Consider the following 23,220-nt stretch of genomic DNA (forward strand, 5'->3'; position numbering starts at 1 on the left):
TTAACAGTGCAGGTGTGTCTCAGGAGGGTAGGAGGGGTTTTGGCAGCACCACAGACACTGAGCTCAGTTTGAAGATTCCCACCGTCAAAGAGACATCATGCATGCTCTGCTTCTATTCCTCTACCTGTTACTGGCCTGGACTGAGGGAGCCAAGGCAATGGACCCCACCATGCCCTTCATGGTGTTCCTGGACCAGGATCATCTAGTCTGCCTGAAGTGGGGCTTTGATGATCAATATGGAACCATCACATTCCAACTTACTGTCAACACAACAGGCTGGGTGGGCTTTGGTTTGAGCCCAAACGGAGGCATGAAGGGGGCAGACATTGTAATTGGGGGACTTGGACCGAGCGGGGAATACTTCAAGGTGAGTAGCTTGTTGTCAAAGTTCAACAGAAACCACAAGATAGTGAAAGGGACACAAAAGTCTTTTTTGTTTTGGTTCCAGGATCTTCATGCGACAGGGTATTCCATGCCTGTAGAGGATGAGGAGCAGAGCTACACTCTTCTCTCTGTGCATGAAAATGAAGAGCAAACCATCATGACCTTTGAGCGGTCCATTCAAGCATGCGATAAAAATGACTTCCACATCACTGTAAGACCTGACCAGCTGTTACTGTTTAAAGTTTTATTCAATAAAGTTTGTGTTTATATTTATTTCAATCAATAATGGATGTTAGATGATTCCTATAATATTTGGAAGACTTATTGAAATGGCATAGTGGTATCAAACATATGGACCTAATAATACTACATTAGTATATACATCACTTTATTTGCTGGTGCTCAGTCTCTTTGTTGACTGCATGTAATTCTATAGTCCTTTGTTGTTCTAATTCTCTTTTGTAATACTCAAGTTTCTGTCTTATAACCAAGTCTGTTTTTTCGTTTCTTTTGTGTTGCCATATCTTTCACAGGATCATCCCATTAATGTAATCTATGCCTATGGAACAATAGATGAGATTAGTTATCATGGGCAGCGCAGAGGGGTCAAGCAATTAAACCTGCTCAACTATATGCCAAGGACGCACCCAAACAACCCCAGATATCTCAGTGCCACTGTGGAAAGCGTAAGGACAAATGTAAACAGTTATAGCTGTAAGGAAACCAACCATAAAAGAACAACTTTAAATTTTTATCTTTATCTGTTTGCAGGTCATGGTCCCTGCGACAAAAACTTACTATCATTGTAAACTAATGGCCTTTCCACAGTTAAACACAGCACATCATATATATCAGGTAATTATCATTGGTGTCTCTACTAACATAAATATGTTTTGTTTATTCCATTCAAGGGGCATCTATACTGATCACTCCCATACACTGAACCTCTTTTATCTATTCAGAGCATTAGCACAGTGCATTGTCATGGGTTGTAAGAGAGAAGGTAACCTAGATCATTTCTGGCGTGTCCGGTGGGACTCTGGTTACCCAGAAAATGGAGGTTTGTCCCAAAGGTTTGACAAAATACTGAACACAACACATGAGATTTTATATTATTGGATCTTTGAGTTTGTAAATCTGTACTGCCTCAAGTGGAGAACAGGGTTATAACGGCTGTTACCACAAACAGAATAATGACAAGCAGCTGATAACCTGTCCTCAACTGGATGACAACAGCTTAACATCAATATGTATGGGAGTAATTAATAGAGGTAACGGAAATATCAGATTCAGGCTGGTTGTTCTGCTCCACCTTTAATAAAAGCAGTTATTTATTATGATTCTTTTCTGTCTGACTCACTATTTTCTTCACCAAATCTTCCTCAGATTGTACCGGTGATTGATAACCCTGATATCGTTCATCACATGCTGCTGTACAGCTGCCCCGTCTACGTGACAGAACTACATGAAGGCCAGTGCTACATGGGCGACCCTGGGGATGCCTGCTTTGGAGTAGTAGCTTCATGGGGAGTGGGCGGACAAGTGAGGGGAAAATATACTTTAGCTTTAATTCTGTATTCTGTCTTTAGCACTAATTTGCATTAATCCTAGGCATTTGAGTTCCCGGAAAATGTGGGTTTTCGAATTGGAGGTGAAGAGAGAGACACACTCTACAGGCTGGAGATCCATTACAGTAACCCACAGGAGAAAACAGGTGAGTTTTATACATATAACTTATTAGTTGTTACATAAAATATTTGTAAAATTAGACACATTTTTGTACATTGTTTCTCTACATAGGTATCAAAGACAGCTCAGGACTGAGACTGTACTACACAACTGACCTCCGGGAGCACGACGTAGGCATACTGTTCACAGGGGTGCTGGCAATGGAGGGAATGCAGTACAACATTCCTCCGAACACCTCTCAGTTCCACACCTATGGAGTTTGTAGCACAGCTCACTTTTCTCAGGTATGCAGCCCTGAATTGTGGACTCCAGATGGCCAAGCAGAATAAACTGAATAATCAGAGACTTTTTCTCCCCCTCGTAGCTTGTGAATCCTGTGCCTGACCTTCAAGTGTTTGCCGTTCTCTTACACACTCACTTAGCTGGGAGGAAAGTCAGAGTCGGCCACTTCAGGTAAGAAAAACAGGCTGAGTGTGTGCCAGGTCAGCTGTCAGGACAGTCAGTCAACCAGATACAGTAACACACTGTAATAAGACGGGGGTTTGATAAAGGTTTGCTGTCTGAAACTTAAGAAAAGTCTGTCTGCAGAGATGGACAGCAGATAGACTTCTTGGGCTTGGATGAAAATTACGACTTTGAGATGCAACACATTGCCAGTTTGGGGCACATCAAGACTATCAAACAGGTGAACCTTTAATGCTTCTTTTGGTATGATGAAGTAGTTTGAGTTGTTAAGAATCTTATGTGACATTTCTCACCTCCTGCTACATACAGGGTGATGAGATTGCAGTGGAGTGCACCTACAATACTACCAACCGTACTGAAGCCACTAAAGTGGGTCTATGCTGTTATTACAGTATTATGGATATTATTACAGAAAAAGATATTGATTTAAATCAATGTCTGTCATGTTTCTCTCCTTTCAGCTTGGGCTAGCAACCACTGATGAGATGTGCTTGGCCTTCCTGTTTTACTATCCAGCAATCAACATCACCACATGCATTAGCCACCCAGATACAGAGGGCATCGCCTCAAACGGCCCGTGAGACCCAGTGCATTCCTTTGTATAATCTAGACAAGACAATTTACAGATTAAATGTATTTTTTCATGCACATATCGTTGTATCTATTTCTGACAGGGACTACGATGAAATTCCTGACCATAGTGAAATTGATGATTATGAGACATATTTAAAGACCCTACCACAAATTCAGACTGTCATTGACAACAATGTAAGTTTCAGCAGAATGTTTTGATGGGATATTTTATTTTTTTCTGGTGAAATATTTCCTAATGATGATATAGGATGGCTTAATTTAACCATCCAAATTGTATTTACTATCTTAATATGTAAGACACTGTCTAAGTCTTATCTTCTTCTGCAGAAAAAAAGTACATGATTTTTTTTTTTGCAGTAATAGTCTTCCTCACTATAGAACAAATTTTCTTTCCACAGTTAACCACAGTTGTTTCTACAAATGGCACTATCAGGGAGATGATGGAGATGTTCACTGTTACATGTGAGAAGAGCAGTGCCTCGAGTAGACGCTGCACTTCCTGGATGGTGAACCTTACAGGAATCAGTATTTTGCAAGTCTTGGCTTCAATAATATAACATGATTGGATCAGAAGCATACTTTACTATTTCCACACTCAGTTTGCACTGCTTTAAGGTAGTTATAGATTTTACATCATATAACTGATATATGTTTGGCAGTACAATCATAGACACATTCACCTGTAACCCTATAATGTTATTTGGTTTTCAGGGTATATGTTATTTTTTACAACATTAAATTACATGCTATCTCATCAATGCTTATGATTATGCCTTAGAGACATGATGGCAACAAAATGCACTTGTTGTTGTTGTTTGTGTGCAGTTTTTCTGTGCAGCTACAGTTTGACTGCAGTGTAAAACTTATTGTTAAAATATATGTGTAACAATGAGAAAATCATTTACCAGTAATTAAATAAATACACACATCCCAAAATACTATGCGTAAGTGATGTTATCAGTTGTAATGGTGCAATGGCAAGAAAATGCGTGTAGTTCCTCAGTCTTTGCTCAGGGAGGCGCTCTAACGCAGTTGTGTTGAGTTGTCAGTGACTGCTAATCACAGAATGAATGTGTACGGCTAACCGGCTGCAACAGTAGCTTCGGCAATGTTGTCACTATCAGAATGATATCGCAGCGGGACAGAGGAGAACTTGCCCGGTTTTATACTGTCACTGATCCTAAAAAACACAAGAAAGGCTACACTGTGTACAAAGTCACTGCAAGGGTAAGTAACGGGGTGATGGCTTTCCCTAGTGGCTAGGCTAACTGCTAGGTGTTGTTAGCTAGCTGTCTAGCTACAGCTGTTGTAGCCAGGCTGAAATGATGCGGATATGAACACAAAAACGTATCTCTAACCCCACAGCGATGAGCTGACAGTGATGACAGCTTTTACAAATACTTTCACTGTAGCTGACGGACACTTGCAGAATGTTTATTGTTTCAAATTGTAGTTTCGTTTTTGACCCTAAGTGCTGTTTGCTAACTCACTTTAGCAACGTTAAGCAAACTGATTGGTGATAATTGCTGAATAGCTAAGCAGTTAGCTTTGCTGATGTTACATAATAGCTAAAGGATAAACAATCATTCAGTTAGGTCATGTTGTCATTATTTTATAATTCAAATTTATAATATAATGAGAGAAAAGCCTTAATATCATGACGCTGATGATCCTTAACATCAACCCAGACCTGCTATTTAAGTACAAGCTACAAGCAAGCTGAGATGGAGTATTGTCAGGGTTAACTTTGTAGCCTACATGTCACTTATTTAACTGTCAAAGTCTCTCCCAGTGTAAGGTGTACCTGCTATTTTAAAAGTAACACTACATTTGGAAGAATATTTTTGCCAAAGCCACATTTTGGACAGGATGTAGAGTTGCAGTCGGCATACACAGTAACTCTTCAATAACATATGCCCTCTGATGATGAAGTGTATCTTAGTATTCATCAACACTTCTGTCAGACTTGTGGATACCAGTGACATCAGTGACTCGACTGACATTCTGAGTAGACCAATGACAGGCTGACTTTCTTTTTGTCTCTGCCTGGCTGCCATGCTGCTCATTATGACTCTTGGTGATGTCTCGCTCTAACACTCAAGACTTCCGTCATTTCCTTTATAATGCACTCATTGTCACACTCGGACCCCTGCTCGTACTTGTGACAGTTGACTGAGAAAGTCTGTGCAATAGAGGATAGGAAACCCTCACATCTAAGTCAAGTCCTGTTCCCTTTGTTTCACGCAGATAATCTCCAGGAAGAATCCAGAGGATGTTCAAGAGGTAAGATATGCAGCCATTGTCCTTGAAAGTGACTAGAAAAAAGACTTTGTTAGACATGTTTGGTGATATGTTTGAATGATTACAACAGATAGATTTCAACATTTGCTTTAGTGTCATTTAAGCAAACCAAAGCTGAATGAGACACAGTATATTCAACATCCCTAAACCCCTTCCTAATAAAGGAAACGGGTTCAGATTCATTAATTATCAACCATTTTGTCTTGAAAAAGTTTTAACAACCTCACTGCTTTCTAGCTAGCGACATGCAGTACAAATCACACATTCGTGCTTACTTACATTTCAAACACACTGAGGAATTCTGTCTAGCCTGGAGCCAGCACTAATGCAGTGAGCATGATGTCAATTACTGAATGTGTGTCTAAGAGACACAGCAAGAGACAGTTTTGCTTGGTGACACACATACCTCCGTTACTGCGAAGCCCTGCAGTTTGGGAGTGGTGATCGTTAGTTTTCCTCACTGCAGTCCCAAGATTTTAGGACAATAGACATGCATCTTCTCTACATTAGGGTGTCATGCTTTGCCACAAAGTAAGTACCTTTATCCTGCTTTGTGTTAGAGGGTTGTGGCTTAAGTTCTATTGCACACTTGTTAATTGTTATGTTAGCATTTTATGTAGTTTGATGTGTTGATATTTTGTGAAGCTTCAGAGAGTAGTCACTGTCTCTGTCTGTGTCGTCTCTTGCTGTTTGTGTAGATAACTGTATGGAAGAGATACAGTGATTTCCGGAAGCTCCATCAGAATCTTTGGCAGCTGCACAAGAATGTATGCAGCCAATCTGAGCTCTTCCCTCCCTTTGCTAAGGCCAAAGTTTTTGGTAAGAAACAATTGTCATTAAACTGAGACATTTACATTAATAAAGGTATAGAAATACCTCCAAATACTTGTTTTTGTTCTATTGGACCTATGATTGCAATTCTTATTACATTTTTTAGTCACACTAGTGCCCTCTTAAGGCAACTTTGTTGTATTAGAGTAGAAAACACTACTTTTACATTGCGTGATCACTTGTGTCCATTTGTGTATCATGTTTGTTTCATGTTTGCATATGTAGGTCGTTTTGATGACTTGGTGATTGAAGAAAGAAGACAGTGTTCTGAGGATCTCCTACAGTTCTCTGCTAATATCCCTGTTCTTTACAGTAGTCAGCACATTCAAGATTTCTTCAAGGTACCCTAGCACATACACACACACACATGGTAGGAAACACAAGCATTATCCCAGATGGACTGCAATAAACTTTAGGATTTTTTTTTAGGGAGGTGAGGTCCATGACGGCTCAGAGCTCATTGGACCAGCTGAGCCGTTTTCAGACTTCCTAGCTGACAGTTTGTCAGACTGTAGCTCTGACGGTAGGATTACACACAATGTAAATATTCCCCTCAAATGACAGTAATTGCTATTTCAAACAATGTGTTGATATGTTTTTTTAGTTCAGAGAGACATCAGTGGTACAGAGGATTTGACTGTCACATCTGAGTATGGAGGTAAGTAGTTTGTGTTAAACCAACCTACATAAGAGATTAGTTAGATTTAATTTATTAGGTCATATTTAGATTTTTTAGTTTGTAAGTGTGGGTGACTTGATCCCAACATTGTTGTCCCTACATAGGCCCATCCAGTGACAGTGACCTGACCTCCCTGGCAGTGGATACAGATTCCTTGGCTGACATAGACGATGGCATGGCCTCAGGTCGCACCTCCCCTAACCAGCCACAGGGGGGAGCCACCAACATTAGCAGTAGCTGCAGCCCTCGCTTGCCGCCCTTGCATGAACGCCGCACCTCATCCCCTGCCCCAGTCCCTGCTTCCTCAGCCCCTAACCCGGAGGTCAGCTGGCCAGGTCAAACCCCGCTCTTTTCTGGCAGTCTGAAGAAGGCCAGCAGTGGCAGCACTAAGGACATTAAGTCAGACTACCTAGACAAAGCTAGTGAGCTCATCTGTTTTGCTGTACAAAAGGAAAAAGAGCAGGACTACCAGGCTGCTTTTTTGTACTACCGCAGTGGAGTCGACTTGCTTCTGCAGGGAGTGCAAGGTCAGTAAGTATGGCCACTTCAGTGAGGAAAAACATCTACGTGGCTTGTTTTTATATTACCTGTGTCAAAATGCATCATGTCACTCTTTTAACAATAATTATATTCTACTATATAGAAACTTTATTTGTAGAGAGAAATTATCTTGCCTGCCTCTTTTAATTTCAGGTGAGCCCAGTGCCGCACGGCGAGAGGCTGTGAAGAAGAAGACTGCCGAGTATCTGATGCGTGCAGAGCAGATATCCAGTCAGTATCTGAGAAGCAACATGGGTCAAGGATCAACACAGACAGTGGTGAGTGGGAGGGAGCTGTCACAGGGCATTATGCTGTCTGTGTTCTCTACATGCAAGTGGTAAAAAGTGTACTGTAATGATCAAAGCTGAGTAGACTGCCCTTATCTTTTGATTATGATGAATTATGAAGACTTTTTTTATATTACTTGGTTAAATGTTACAGGAAGTCACAAAAACTAATGACTGTGCACTGTTTTCAAGGCCTTTGGGGCTCAGTGTTGCCCATCCACTAGCAGAGGAGGGCAGCAGAGTCCATCTGAAGAACTGAGCGCCTACAGGGTGTTAGGAATCATAGATAAGGTAAGACATTCTATATACGACACAGACCATTCTGTAAATGAACAGTACCCTTGGTGTAATATATCACTCTGAAACATAAAACGCTCCTGAACAATTTCTAACCTTAAGCGATTTGTATTTTTGTTTTTTTGTATTTTCTGAATGAACTATATGCATAGTGCATTCAAGAACCATCATAAGCCACCATAAGCAGACAGACATTATTTAACCATAATCTGGGCCCGAGTGTGGATAATGTCCTCCAAAATTCTCTTTCTTGTGTCCTTTCCATCTTCGATCACCTCCTTTTATCTGAGGCAGTAAAATGTGATGGATTTACTCATTGTATGGTAAAGGCTGAGTGTGTGTATGTTTAGCATCGTTTATGACTACCACAAGGTCAGTTTGGGTTGCTGGTCCTCTCAACCAGCTGCCTGCGAAGCAACTTCGCCACTCAGCCATGAAATGACTTGGCAAGCAGCTCTGAGAGCGACACACAACATTGAATCAATGATGCTCATCCTACGCACACACACAAAAAACCCTAAGGAAAATGTTGACACAATACCAACATGTGTTTTTCCAGAGTTGTGGCCAAAACACACAAGAACGCATATAGGCCCACCACACAAAAAAGCTGTAACCAGGAAGAAAGTTATCAGGCTATGACCGCGCTTAACTCTTCTCTTTCTCCTTCTTTTTCGCTCCTTTCACTTTAAATGGGGACAGAGGGGACAGATGGAGAGAGCTCCTCACCCTACTGCCCCCTCCCTGCCCCTCCTCTCCACCTCCCCCCTTCCCTGATGTTTGTTTCTTAATTATATTAGCGCCCTGGCTAGCACTGCCACTCTGTTTACTCACAGCTCCATTCATATCCATTTAGCCTGCACCTGTTTGGTCCCAGTCAGGGTCACATGGAGAGAACGCACCCACAAAACATACGCACGCACTACGAGGCACACACACACACAAACACATGCACTCAGGGTCTCGCACATATGCTCAAGCTCTCCCCTGAGACGGTGAGAGAGCAGAAGAGCAATGAAGATGTCAGAGAGAAAAGGTGGGCCTGAGATAGCAGGAGATGAAGATATTAAGAAGAAATGGGAGAAACGGAAGAGAATAACTGCCAAAAAGTAAAGTGAGAAAGAGTAGGATGAAATTTGGGCAGTGTAGAGATGGCTTTGGTTCTTTTTAATGTCCCTGACATATTGCATGGCTCTGTGCATAATTTTTGAGGAACGAAACTGAAAATCTAGAAAGAAATTTATTGGGTCAGTTTTTTCTGTAGTGAAGTATATAAAATTTGTAAAAATATTTAAAAGTGGCCAGTTTTGAGTGCAAGATCTCTGGATTCCTGGATTAGTGTGTTTTATATGAGTGTGGTTAACACAGCAAGATACAACATGCTACTGCCAATTTTTCTAATATAATTTAAGGACCTACATTTATCTTGCAATGACCCTTATATGTGCCCCAACACAGTCATTGAAAAATAATGCTCGGAGGACATAACCACAACATCTTCTTAGACTTTGAATGTCTGTTCATATCCCCACAATTAATGGCACTCTTCCATTGCAGGTTCTTCTGGTCATGGACAAGAGAACACAAGAGACGTTCATCCTGAAAGTAAGTGTAATTTGTGTGTGTATTTCGCTCTGCATCCTCATCGTCCTGACTGTAAGTGTGAAGTGTGCCAGAAGCCCCTGTGTGTGACCGGTGTAATTGATTCTAATGGGCCTGTCCCTGTCAGCTCCTCTGCTCTCAGGTGTGAGACGTGTGCCAGATGCCAACACGCAGCTCGGGCACAAATGAATATGCACACACGTGCCCACACACACACACATGAATACACACTCTCATACCCGGTGTGAACTTTAGCGCTGATAAATTTGTGTGGCTCTTTCAAAGCCATGTGCTGTATGTAGCTTGATGAATCCAGTGACTTTGGGTTGCCATGGGGGCGTTTCTGGCACTAATGGAAGATTTCTCCTTTACCACGTTTTTTTTTTTTTTTCAATCTTCACAGCTTCCTCTTCCTCCTCCTGTCCATCCCTCTGTTTTTGTTATACTTGTGTCCTCACATGTTAATTATGTATGTTTACTTTACCCTTAATTAACCTCCTCCTCTCTTTCCTTGATCCTTGCAGGGTCTGAGGAAAAGCAGTGATTGTGGGCGTGCTAAGAGGACCATCATTCCACACTCTGTGCCCCACATGGTGCAGCTCAGAAAGTTCATCGTCTCCGACGACTCTGTTTTCCTTCTCCTGCAATATGCAGAAGGTGCTTCTTTTATCTTATTTGCCTCCACCTGTTTCCTGCTTTTTCTTCCCTCTTGTCTCCCTCCCTGTGCCCTTGTTCCAGACAGATGTTTGATAGAGATGGGTGTGTGTCACAGGTCATTATTCTGAATACCAGGTGGCGCCATGCTTCATTAGCTATGCCAACACCTGGACCTCCTTACATCCCACTCACTCTAGGATGTGCATGTGGGTGAGTGCGTACCATGAAATGCAGCCATATTTTATAATGCCCTGTAACCTATTCAATCTGCTGTACTCCATAACCACCCTGTGCTAATATTAGTGGACAGTATTGAATGTCATATGGGCCTGTTCAACATAATGTGATAAAGGTAATCAGATGCCAGTTCAGTTGAAGTCAGTTTCACTGCTTGTTATGTCCCACTTCAGAAAATCCAGGTTCAGTCCTTAGGCCTCTGTAGGCTGCTGCACTTTTAACAGCTGATGGGTTGAATGAGGATAGACAGGCAGACGAAGAGAGGCAGTGACCTGAGTGACATTGGACAAAACGACATGTGGATGGTTTTACTTTCTAAGCCATCGAGCTGCCCTGCTATCATTATCATCACTGTGAACTCCCTATTCATTCTCATCACACACAACAGATGCTGGCTTCCAATTGCTCACTTCTACAGCTATGTGTGTATCTTCATGTGTGTGTGTGTCTTGCCATGTTTTTTTAATGCAGTGTTTTCATAATGAGAAAAACAAAATGAGTTTATTGAATAAATTATAGCATTATAGCATAACTTCCTCTCTACTTCTCAGTGCTTTTACTAATGTTTTCCTTTGTAGTTTGTCTTTGGCTTTACTGATCTGCTTCTTTCATCTTCAGGTGGGAAGCTGTGGTCTCACATTGGAAAGTACCTGTGTACTTCAAGCCCAGACGAAAGTTTTGACATTCCTTTCATCCAAAAGAGCCACACAACAGCAATACACTCTCCGCAGCATGCCATACCTCCCTCAGATGAAGGTTCAGCCAGTTGTGATTCAGGGGCTGCTGCTGGTTCAGGTTCTGTCTCACGGCTGCAGAAGGAAGGAGAAGGAGTCTTTACATCTTCTCGTAAAAGCGTTCTCCCTTCAAGGCTTGTTGAACAAATTGAAGCCCAGTCTGACTCTGGAGCTACCTCTGAAGAAGAGTGCACCAACAGTTATTTGACACTGTGCAATGAGTACGAACAAGAGAAAGTAGAACCAGATGCACTAGAGGAGGAGGAAGAGAAGAGCGAACAGGAAATGCTCTCATTGGATGTGCCCAATGCGACGACCACCATGTCCTCACGCAGCCGCTCGTTGCTTAGCAATGACAGTCTCTCTTCACCTATAAGTTCACAGGAACTTGGCTTTTTCAGTGAGTTGTCAGATAAAAGCGGCCACACCCACGACAACGAACAAGACCGTGGTGAGGGAGAAGATCACAGTGAAGTCTTCAGTCCTTTATGTTCCCCTGCTGTGCCTGTGTCTTTTGGTCACTCTAAGCACACGCCTATGGAGTTTTTTCGCATTGACAGCAAAGACAGTGCAAGCGAGGTGACTTGCCTGGACATAGCTGAGCAGCGGTCCTCTTATAAGCAGGTCTCCCTCTTTTCCACATCTGACCTGGGCTCAGATGTCCCTGAGGAGCTTCCAGAGCTGGCTCATGAGGTCAGAGGCCCCAGCTTGGAGTTTTGGGGGTTGGACTCCAGTGATAAAGGCTCCAATGAGTCAGTGCCTGTCATCTCATTTAAAGAGGCAGTAGTTGAAGATGAGGGTCGTCCACCAGACCTTTTGGTCAACCTACCTGTAGTGAGCGGGACTGTAGGCTGTTTAAAGGAGGAATTTGAAACTTCAGGAGTGTGTCTGGGCCTCGAGGTCACAGCCTCTCCTCAAAAGTTAACCCAGCCTGATGTTTTACAGCTTCATAGCCAGCCTGAGGAAGAAGAGGAGCAGCAGCCACTTGAGCAGGAGTTGTCATCTTTATGCACAGCTTCTGCAACCTGTGACACCAGTGCTACATCTATATCTCCTTTCAACTCGCTGTGGGATGACTACAGCTTGACATTTGGACAAGAGGCCTCTGACAAAATGTTTGTTCATCCTGAATGCCAAAATAATGACCTTCCTCTTGACACAAGCATTACAGATATTGACTCCCATAGTGAGAAACAAGAGTCTGCTGTAAGGGCAAATACAGACTTGCTTCCACAACCCAGTGGGCACAGCACAGGATCTATACTGACCACTAATGGGACTGAAGCTTTTACCACTGTTGAGAATTTATTAGATCTTGATGGTGAATCAAGAGGTATCAGTAATACAGGTGAAAGCAAATATGATAAAGAAGTATCACGGCTGTTTGCAGAGCTGGATGAACTGTCACTGGCAGCATCCCAAGCTCGTATCCCTGAGGAGTTTGTGCGATGCTGGGCAGTGGAGATGGTGACAGCCTTGGATTCTCTGCACCAAGAAGGCATCATCTGTCGTGACCTAAATCCCAATAACATCCTGCTCGACCACCAAGGTAAGACAGATGTTATTCCTTAGCCTTTTTTCGTTACACAGAGCTTTAGACAAGAATTTCTGTTTTTGTTCTTTACAGTTGCTCAATCTGTCCTGTGCTTTTGTGTTTGGTTAGATGTCTAAAAAATTAAAAATATGTCAGCTGCTCTGTCTGTCCACAAAACATTACTGTCTAGATGACTTTTATTGACCAAACCCACATGACAAGTACATCCACTATATTATAATTTTACAGTGTTGTATTAAAGCTTTTTTGCAGAATTTCCAGTGCCAGTGAATGCCACTGCAAAATTATATTTACTACACCTAAATAATGGATTATCATCTTGAAACTGTGGAAACGGACTCTAGTTCTGAACATAACACTTTCCAAAACTAGTGGTAAAATGTCCTCGCTGTCGATTGTAATCCTTCTTTTGAATACAGTTTCTTTTTTATTTGGAGCATCGGATGCTTCCTCTGTTTTCCACCTGAAGGTCTACCACATTACTATATAAACCCAACTGTGTGTTTAAGTTCTACACTATGAATTTCAAGAAACAGGATCATAAAAATAATTCTGCCACTTTTGCTGCCTTGAAGAGACTAAAAGCTATAACAAACGTGTAAAAAGTCACTCTAAAGCTATTTGTTTTCCCAAAGCCTTCAAAGTTGTATCAAACAAAGTCAAGGTGTAGCCTGTGTTGTGTTTGTCTGACAGCAACCTCCTTCAGTCAACCACAGTCTACGGTAATCTGTTTACCAGAATAAAGGCTCTTCTAGAAGGAAAAGTGTTGTTTTACCACGAGGTCACAGATCCCCCCTCAACTTCTTCTTTTGTCGTCCTACAATCATCTCTCTCCACCTCGTTATCAACAAGCATCTAATTAGCTGAGTGGCTGTTTTCGTCTCCCTTGTGGTAATTATTGTTCTAAAGGGCCCATCAACGGCCTAGTGTGGTGCATCAGTCTGGCTAGCCCAGGCTAATGGCCACGGCTACCTAATGACACCATTAGTTCTAATGATAGCGTTAACGGGTAGCCGCTAAACAGGAGTAATCGCCAGGGCTGTGTGCTTGAAAAGCTTCACGGTGGGGATGTAGAGAGGCAGGAAAGGAATTGAGGAAGGAGCTGCACTAAAGGTTAGTAAATAGTTGGAAAAGTTGAGTGTTGGAGTGGCTGTGTGGGTTTTATGAGAGGCAGAGCACTGGATGGATGTTTGACTACTATCCTTTCTCCTTAGGTCATATTCAGCTTACCTACTTCTGCACTTGGTGTGATGTGGAGGAGTCCTGTGACAAAGAAGCCATTGGCAATATGTACTGTGCACCAGGTGAGATATAAGTAGTCTAGTCATCCTAAATGTACTAATTAGACAGGTTTCTTCTGAGTAATGAGTTATTATGTATCTATATTTAGGTTACTTAGATATTTATCATATTTTATACTTTACGTTGTTACGTCTGTAACAAAAAACATTCCCCTCGAGAATAAATAAAGGAATTCTGATTCTGATTAAGCAAAACATGCAGACATTAATTCATATTAATCTAGTTTTTATTGACATAAAATAATGAAATCTAAATCTAAATAGTTTATTATCTATGAGAAGCAGGAACCATATTTTAACCTTTTTTAGTAATTTTAGATCTCACAGATCAGTGAATGTATACGGGAAACATAAAAAACAGCTTTTTTGTTCCTCTACACTTCAGAGATGCCAGATTGTGTTGTAGTTCTCCTGTTGTCCTGTAGAGTGTGCTGTTGTGCAGCAGTCAATAGGGTGGCAGACCCATGTTTTGCCCTCAGCTGGCTTGTGGCAGCTCTGGCATGCTGTTTAAAAGCTGCCTAAAACAAACTGCTGCTAGACTACAGCACGGTCCCTACTTAACACTTCTGTGTGTGTGTGTGAGAGTGAGTGTGTGTGTGTGTATTTGACATCTCAGGTGGCTAGGTTTTCCATAATGTTGTTCCTAAAGCATATGGATTCACATATGGGCTGTAAGATAGTAGATTATGTGTGACATGTTTAATTTGATGTTTCATTAATATGCAGGACTGATAACTGCTAGTTTAAAAAAAACACCGCATACACTTGGAGACAATGACCCTCACACCCACACACTTACAGTATATTAAGCTATTCTTTCACATTCATCCTCTCTCTCAAACCAGGAAGGTCACTTCAGATTTAAATCCTCCTTGTGTCTAGAACATACAGTATCTCACTGCTGTAATAAACCTAAAAGCAACAAATGCTCTGTTTAATATCCAAAGTGTTCATTCACTTAGCTTGTTTGAAAGCTTACTAATAGAAATAGAAGCAATTTGAAGCATATGTTTTAGTGGCCAGCAGTGGATGACCTAAAGACACAGGAGTAAAGCTATATACAAAGTTATATACATAATGCAGAGACCTGTTTAACACATAAGTCGTTTTATTCCTGCTGTTAAAAGCTGTCAGGACATTTTATGCCATTGCAGGAGGTAACATGACTGGAAACTCTAACATTTCAGAGCTTCTTTTCATCACACTTCCCATGTCATGAATCAAAAAGATATTTGGTGATAGAACCTAGCCAATAAACAGTGAGGACTGACTTCAGTCCAGGTGTGAAAGGTCCTCTTAGTTAAATGACAGTTGCTCCCATGTGTATCTTTGTATGTAATACTTACAAGCTGCCAGTAGGGGGTGTGTTAAGCTGTTGTAAGTGAACAGACCACTTTGACATGTACCAAGTGTCCTAATGAAAGAACTTTTTTCATTTGGTCTGACTATATGTTAAATTCACACACACATTAATGGCTGTCATCTGCTTTTCCTTACACACATTGTATTCAGTACCTAACTTCAGAGTCCCACAACGTGTGTCTAGCTGTAAGTACATTGAGCACACACTCCTAATGGAGGTGTGTGTGTGTGTGTCTCCTGCCCTTGTTATGTATTGCTGTTTATCCAGACAGGGTCAGCTCTGGCAATGGCTTCATTCCTGATGACAGATTTATGACTGTTTGCCAAAAAGCTAGCAGGGGGTCCTCTGTGACTGTATGAGCCTGTGTGTGTGTGTGTGAGTGAGAGAGAAGGAGGGGAAACATGTTTTTAAAACACACATTCACACCCAAAAAAACACACGGGAGTGTGCTTGGAAAATACAGGGTATTAATCTGTTTATCCCGCACTTGTGCTTATTTATTTTCTCACCGTTTTGTCATTACTGATAAACATCAGATGGTTAATATTTTGTTCTCAGATAAGAAAAAAAAAACAAGCTGCTGAGTAGCACAACCTAAATTAAAACCAAAAAAGGAATTGTTTATTGTTCTGTCGAGAAGGAAGCACGACCAAAACTGATTGTCTTCACTGTCTAAGAAAAGGGAAATTCAATATTCTTCCTCTCTGAGGTAACAAGGCAGTTACTGAGGACTCCATCATCATACGTTTTGTTTGTTTTTTGTTTTTTTTTTATTCTTCTACCTATTCAGCCATGCATGATTTCATGGAAGATAAAGTTCAGTTCCCCTTTTGACATAGAGCTGTCATCTCTTTGTTGTAAAAGGCTTTTCAAGGAAGACATTGTACCCAGGAAAGTACTTCTGCTTTATTGTGACGGATGATGTATGTGACAAATTTTCCTTCAGATAAACAAGGATAAAAACAGACAATATTTATTTAAACTAACAAATGTAGAAAGCTTGCGTTTAGTCTTTGATATATTAAAGTCTACAAAGCAGCCAGAAACGTCCATTTTAACAACCTTCTTCAAGACAAATTCAGCCTAATATCATCTCAAGTGAATGTCTGCTTCTCTAAACGTTAATCAGACACCTGCATCTGTTTCAGAATACCACAGCTCAGTTCTCACTTCTTCTTGTTTGTCCCAAGAACTGAGCTTTATTTTTACTGGTGGTTTATAAAACATAAATGGCTTTGTGTCAAAGTTCGGCTGGACTGGTCAAACCTCTCTGACTATCTGAGACACATCTGACGTGGAGAAGCAAAATTCAGCTTTTATCCACCACATTTCGGAAACAAACTTCTTTAAAACAGTGTTTGTAGTATATTGTTTGTCATTATACATGGCTGTGTGTATTCTTTTATTGTGCCTGAGTTCTTTGTAAAGTCCCTTCTATTCTATTCTACTCTATTCTATTCTATAGTGTTGTTGAAATGGGTTTCACAGATCACCTTGCATTGCCTTGGAACATCATGCACTGATCTTTCCTTACTTCCTACCTGCCTCTGCTCAAGTTCCTCTTTTAGTCAGACTGTCGGTTAAGTTTTTTAGGGAAGTCTGTCTAAGAGGAGAAGAGAGAAAGTTCCTTATGGCCCCCAGGAGGGAGGAGATGGGGTGTGATTAAGATACAAAGCAGGAGGGAAGTGCATTGTTAAGGGGAAAGGGAAGAAGAGGCCATGAGGTGAACACGCTGTATTGTTGTACCTGTTTTTGTAGAAATCTGTGCTGTTGAAGAAAAAAAAAAAAACTGGCAGGTTAGCGTTGGTTTGTTCATATTGGAAAGTTTACACATCATAAAGCTCACTGTAACAGTGTGCTCTGAATGACCCATGCCCTGTGGATGCAGTTAATTCTCCTTTCCCATCCTCTTCTTTTTCTCTGTCTCCCTGCCTCGCTCTGACAGAGCGGTAAGTGTAGCCAGCTCCACTGTACTCTCCCTGCAGCTCCTTAGACATTAATCCATTGTGATGACATCGACCTTGCTCTGAGACGTGTACGTGTTTGTGTGTGTGTGTGTTTGTGTCCAGTGTCTTCCCTCCAGCTCATAACTACACAGGTATCACTGGTCCGTTCAATGACGATCTTCTCTCCTTGGCTGTCAAAACAGTAGTCCTGGGGAGCCCTGAAGACTGGTTGCTCAGTTGGCTGCATGTGTGTAGTGTGAATGTATGTGTGTGTGCACACAAAACGTCCAAGTCGTATCATAGCCCTCTCTAACCTTGGCTGCAAGAGAGCTGCGCAGTGGCCCTGGAGTTCTCGGCAGCCTCCAGGAGATGAAGGGTCTTTGTCTAATATGCTGCCCCAGCTGAGGTGCCTGGTCCCTGGCCATGCACAGAAGTGACCCTGGGTCTCGGCCCTCTGGGTGACCAAGGGCCCCTCCCCTCTGGAGAGCAGAGGAGAAGCTAAGTGGCACAAGAGGCCATCTGGTACCCAGTGGAGTTACCATATACACACACAGGCTTGACTTTGGCAAACAGTTATCACTTAGTTTCTGTGTCTTACTCGAACACATGTAGAGTCTCAGCAGCCTTCAGATATCTTTCAGACTGCTTGTCATTCCAGAAGTCAGAACAGAATGTGGGCATGAGGTTGTAAGAGTGTTTAACCTGCAAATACGTTGAGCTGTTTATATATGTGTTTGTGTGTACACTGAACATTATTTTTATTTTTGCTGCTTTGCTTTATTCTTCAATGAAAACTGAAGCTATTAGGACCTAAATTAAATTACATCAGCTTGAGTAAATTAAGATGTACTAGTTTTCTTTGACAGGCCAAACAAATAATTAATTGCACAAATTGTCAGCCAATTAACTATTTATAAAAACGATCATTAATTGGAGCCTTTAAACTCAGCTAGAAGTAAACCTTAGTAAAGAAAAATGAACAAAAATGCTTCACTCTGTTCTCAAGTGTTCCTGCTTTATATTTCTTGGTGTGTATTTGTGTGCATGGTATGAGTGTGTGTTTGTGTTGGAGGTCAGGTCATGCAGATGGTGTGAAGTTGCAGCACAGACGGTTTCCTCAGTTTAACTGCTTTTTATTATGCAAATCACCCTTTTATGAGACACACACTTTGTGTGTGTGTGACTGTGTCCATGTATTTGCACTCATTTTGAATTGATTGCATCAATTTAGTGAAATATTAAGTAATCCAAGATGTCAGTCTGAAACTGTGACAAAGACACTTTAAATGGCTTAAGATCAATACATGATTTTAAATATTCATATTTGATTACGTTCCAAATTTGAGATTTTTTTGCTAGTTAAATAAATGAGTGATGATTTCTCTGCCTAAACTATTGATTTTGTTTTTTGTTTGTGTGCTCTTGTTGCAGAGGTGGGAGGTATCAGTGAGGAGACGGCATCTTGTGATTGGTGGAGTTTGGGCGCCATCCTGTTTGAGCTCCTGACAGGCATGGTGAGTCAAAAAAGTACAAACAAATGTTTGTTTTTTTTTAATCTTTGTTGCTAAGGTGTTGTGGGATGTCTGTAGGTGTCTTGGCTTTCAACTCTTTCACACTCTTTATGGTCGTGCCAGGTTGTGTGTGATTCTGCACGCGTGCCTGGATGTGTTGTCGTTTTCTGTCTGTGTGTATATGTGTGTGAGGTGCGTCTTGGCTGCGGTCTCTTACTCTGGTTCTCGGGGAGTGCCAGGGGTGTCGGTGTGACTTTCTCCCCAGCCTGAGCTCCATCTGCTGGGCCATGGGGTCAGCTCTCCCCGGGCCTCTTTGCTGGCTCCTGGAGCAGCGCTGGGCTTGGAGCATGCCGACCTCAGAGCAGCGTGGAAGGTGAAGACCAGGGCAGCTCTCAAGGTGCTGCAGCTCACCTGCTCCAGAATCAGAGGCCCTGTCTTTTAAGACACTCAAAGTATTTTGTTTTGAAGACAACAACTCTATATGTAGTTTCCAAACATGTGCATAATTATAACTCACTGCTCTCTTGAAGGACACTGGCACAGTGAGTACAGGCACTCAGTGCAGGTGCAGAGCATCCCTTCAATTCTTCATTGTCTTATCAAATTTGAATAAATTCTAACTGATAGCCAGTGGGCATATTTTCATATCAGCCATCAGAGCTTCTCTTTAGTAGCCTAAGCATGAGTCGGGGTGTTAGGTTAGTGTTATTATGTTGAACACATACACATTTACCAGGGTTTAAAAAAAGTCACACAGATGTCTCCTTTGATGATTATGTCTTGGTACAGTCCTGGCATGAAAACACACACACAGGCACACATAGTGTCTCCTGATCCTTGCAGGATAAGATCTTGCCTGGAGCAGTCTTGACTGCAGCTAGGAACGCAGCCAGAACTCCTGCAGCACATATCAGGAGAGGGAGGCAACCAACCTAACTGATGGAAAAAACACACACACAGGGTACCTCAATACAAACACACCGTTTATAGCTTTTGCTCACTGCAGACTCTGTAGTAGCATTTCCAGTTTGTCAGTGTAGAAGCTCTGAAAGATGTGCTGTAAAAGTACTGATTGCAGTCATTATTGTCAATTACTGTAACAATGGGACTCTGTTCTGTGGTTAGAAAAGCACTTGCAGGCTCACTTTCTCTCACTTGTAGGATTAGTATGTCTCCAAAGCTAAACTGACATTTTGACCTTTGTTTAAAAAAGAAAAGAAAAAAAATCCTGGTATTCACTGTCCGTTCCTGTAAAAATGTCTTTCATGTTTTCCTGACACACAACAGATTTAAGAAAAAGCAACAGCAGTGACATCATTACTTTGTTGTAGTTGCTGTGATCAATGTTTTTTCAGTTGGTCTGGTCTCCTCCTATTTGTCCAGTCCTGGTGCACTCACGTTGACTTAGCCTCTGTGGGTGTCTGTATGTTCTGTTTTAAATGATGGTTATCTGTCCCCTTTCTTTCCACTCCTCCTTCTCTCCACACAGTCTCTGCTGCGCTGCCATCCCGCAGGAATCGGTCGCCACACGGCTCTCAACATCCCCGAGTCTGTGTCAGAGGAAGCCAGATCTTTGCTGGAGCAGGTGAGAGCATTATTTGGCAACTAGTGTCTAAACACCAGATCTCCCCATAACTACTTTAAGTGATTAGGAGAATGTGTGTTTTTCAGCAGATTACAGCTGACATACAATACTCATGATGGACATGTCCTTAATAACAGCGCTGGCACTCTGCTAATATCTTAAAGCTAATTGCAAATCCTCAAACCTGGTAATCTTTAGATGTGTGCTAATATGGTTAGCCTGGATTTTTCTCTGCTTAATGTAGCACAAATCTATTGCGAAGCCAGTGTGGTTGCAAAATGTGTTTTTATTTGGACTGCCTAGTGATTATGATTACACTTTATTTTGCATAAATGCCATGGTGTGACTTTTCTCTTTTGTGTGTATTAAACACTTTTGTGTCTGCTGTTTTGTCTGTTGTGCAGCTGCTCCAGTACAACCCAATGGAAAGACTGGGAGCAGGTGTGGGAGGTGTGGACGATATCAAATCCCACCCTTTCTTCTCCAGAGTGGACTGGCCCAAATAGGTGGTGTACATTGTGGAAACCACAGTTGCATGTTGGGATACTGGCTGACCTGAACAAGCTCCTCTCACACATACAGAGTAAATCCAGATTATGCATTTCTGCACAGATCTACCATTTGAACATATCGTGTGCTCATTTCTTTATTCATTTGCCATGTAACTTCTTTGGTGCAGGGAACACTTCACACATGTGTGGTGCAATAATGTATACAGTAACTGTGTGTGTGTGTGTGTGTACTAGGTGGTGATACACAGGTTTTACACTCCTGATACAGTAGCTGTAAGCCAAAATGAAACGACTCAGAGCAAGAGGTGATGCTTCTGTGTTCTCCTGTTTTGCATTACTCAAAGAATATTTGTATTTTTTTTAAACATGGCCTTATTTTGCCATACTTTTAGAAGTAAATTATTCATAAGGATAAAATTGTTTGAATAGAGTCAGTCCAATGTTGAACAAGCACAGCAAAGTTTTTTGTTATTTGTCTGCAGTCCACTAACAAAGCTCGTTCTTAAAGTCAGGTCATCTAATCTAGTCTTTTCCCTTAGAAACGGTGTTTTACTTAAACAAAAGCGCTCTTCTTTGACTGGCAGCTGTTATCCTGGCCCATATACTGTCCATAAGAAAGCATGGTTTACTTAAAAAAACGGGTGATTGTACCCCGTTTATATTGCTGTCTTCCTACAACATACCAGACACTTGATTTATGATAAATTTACCTAAGTAGGAATCCAATCCATAAAGGTAAATATCATCCATGACAACGTGTGCATCATTTGTACCTAAAAAGTCTGAAGAATATGCTAAAAGTTAAAGTTAAGTTCATTCAAACTGACAGACTTTCAGTGTGTGTGTATTTTCCCTCAGTAAAACAGTAATTCATTCCTTATGGAGTACATTGACATTAGCTGACATGATGTGTTGCTCTGATCTAGAAATATCCCCATATCATCAATTTTTTGTTGTCAAGAGGAAGATAGACAGACACTATGCAAAGTGCTTGAATATAATTATTTAGATATGACATGGGTGTTGTGATTAGTGAAGAATTTAGTTAAATTATTTCATAGATTGTTGTAGGAAAAGGGGGCCAGGTGAAGACCCGTAGCTTGAACCTTCCCTCCTGAGTGGTCTTCACTCAAAAAGGCTGAAGCCATTGAAACCAGCCCTTTTACAGATTACATTTGTTTCTATTAATAATCAGAGGAAATCCTCTGTTCTGTACAACACTGCATTTTGTGCATGTACAATTATGATTTATCTAAGATGTTTAATACTTTGAAAAAAATCTATCAAACAATGAATAATGTTTTGTGTCATGTAAACAGATCTTTTTAAGGGCATTGTTGTGACCGACAGGTGCACCCAGGAGTCAGTCTCCATTATGTCAATCACCGAACTGCCACATCAGTGCAATCGTTTTTATTTGATTGTGTGTGTTTGAGCTGCCACACAGATCTTAACACTGGTTTTATATTTACAGTGACGGGTTTACATTATCATAACTGCATCACATGCCATATATCATCTCTTATATAATCATATGAGGCTGTTATTATAAGATTATTAAACATTGAATACGTTTGTCTAACCAATACTCAGATAATCACTACTGTAGATGCTCAGTCCTCTACATTGCAGTACCCTCATGTTAACTGAAACTTATAAAACTGATCAGCTTCATGTTAACCCTTTTCATCAGACACAAGCATTACTATGACATCCAATTGTTTTTCTGATTGTCTGTGGTGTCGGTGCACTCTGAAAAACAATAAATATACCTGGCTGAACAGCACTGATCCTCGATGTGTACCTATACTATTCTGAGGCTACGACCCGCTTTATCTGCTGGACCGATGATACTCCTAGAAAGCTGCTGTCACTCCTGCTGCGTATCACTGTGACCCTAATATGATAGAACACACAAACACATACCCAGGAGATACACACAGGCCCCTTTGAGCTGCACTTAGTGCTTTTCTGGCCCATTCTTGCTCAGCAATGTGTCGCTACAACCTTCATACAAATTAAAACGCAGGATGGAGTTTGTTTCATGAAGACTTTATTAATTTATTTCAAAGTCTTCACTATGAAGGAAATGTGTAAACTGTAACTTAACTCATCCACAGGTTTTGTGTGCCGTCTCCATCACCTGAAAT

At 41.3% G+C, this 23,220-nt stretch overlaps 2 protein-coding genes across 2 annotated transcripts; both read left to right on the forward strand.

Moving 5' to 3' along the window:
- The first annotated feature begins 96 nt into the window (after window positions 1-96).
- moxd1l (monooxygenase, DBH-like 1, like) lies at window positions 97-3,806 on the forward strand. The gene is made up of 13 exons (XM_028397603.1): window positions 97-367; window positions 449-595; window positions 918-1,070; window positions 1,156-1,239; window positions 1,771-1,926; window positions 1,996-2,098; window positions 2,185-2,357; window positions 2,438-2,526; window positions 2,662-2,758; window positions 2,848-2,907; window positions 3,000-3,115; window positions 3,213-3,306; window positions 3,531-3,806. Exons 1-13 carry the CDS (start codon window positions 98-100, stop codon window positions 3,687-3,689), a joined length of 1,701 nt encoding a protein of 566 aa, XP_028253404.1. The 5' UTR covers window position 97; the 3' UTR covers window positions 3,690-3,806.
- Window positions 3,807-4,185: 379 nt separating this feature from the next.
- On the forward strand, window positions 4,186-22,842 carry rps6kc1 (ribosomal protein S6 kinase polypeptide 1). Its single transcript, XM_028397443.1, has 16 exons — window positions 4,186-4,359; window positions 5,380-5,415; window positions 6,132-6,252; window positions 6,490-6,605; window positions 6,694-6,787; window positions 6,869-6,922; window positions 7,048-7,470; window positions 7,637-7,761; window positions 7,963-8,061; window positions 9,625-9,672; window positions 10,194-10,326; window positions 11,182-12,846; window positions 14,067-14,156; window positions 18,894-18,976; window positions 20,463-20,558; window positions 20,963-22,842. The coding sequence occupies exons 1-16, from the start codon at window positions 4,258-4,260 to the stop codon at window positions 21,062-21,064; spliced, it is 3,387 nt and encodes a 1,128-aa protein (XP_028253244.1). The 5' UTR covers window positions 4,186-4,257; the 3' UTR covers window positions 21,065-22,842.
- The last annotated feature ends 378 nt before the right edge of the window (window positions 22,843-23,220 follow it).

This window comes from Parambassis ranga, chromosome 24, assembly GCF_900634625.1.
Source record: "Parambassis ranga chromosome 24, fParRan2.1, whole genome shotgun sequence".
NCBI lineage: Eukaryota > Metazoa > Chordata > Actinopteri > Ambassidae > Parambassis > Parambassis ranga.

Bases quoted from the DNA above. Each gene is read 5' to 3' on its own strand.
- moxd1l (XM_028397603.1), top strand. From the start codon at position 98: ATGCATGCTCTGCTTCTATTCCTCTACCTGTTACTGGCCTGGACTGAG. The intron at 368-448 runs GTGAGTAGCTTG...TTTTGGTTCCAG, and splicing joins CGAGCGGGGAATACTTCAAG to GATCTTCATGCGACAGGGTA. The intron at 2,527-2,661 runs GTAAGAAAAACA...GTCTGTCTGCAG, and splicing joins GTCAGAGTCGGCCACTTCAG to AGATGGACAGCAGATAGACT.
- rps6kc1 (XM_028397443.1), top strand. From the start codon at position 4,258: ATGATATCGCAGCGGGACAGAGGAGAACTTGCCCGGTTTTATACTGTC. The intron at 6,923-7,047 runs GTAAGTAGTTTG...GTCCCTACATAG, and splicing joins TGTCACATCTGAGTATGGAG to GCCCATCCAGTGACAGTGAC. The intron at 9,673-10,193 runs GTAAGTGTAATT...TGATCCTTGCAG, and splicing joins AAGAGACGTTCATCCTGAAA to GGTCTGAGGAAAAGCAGTGA.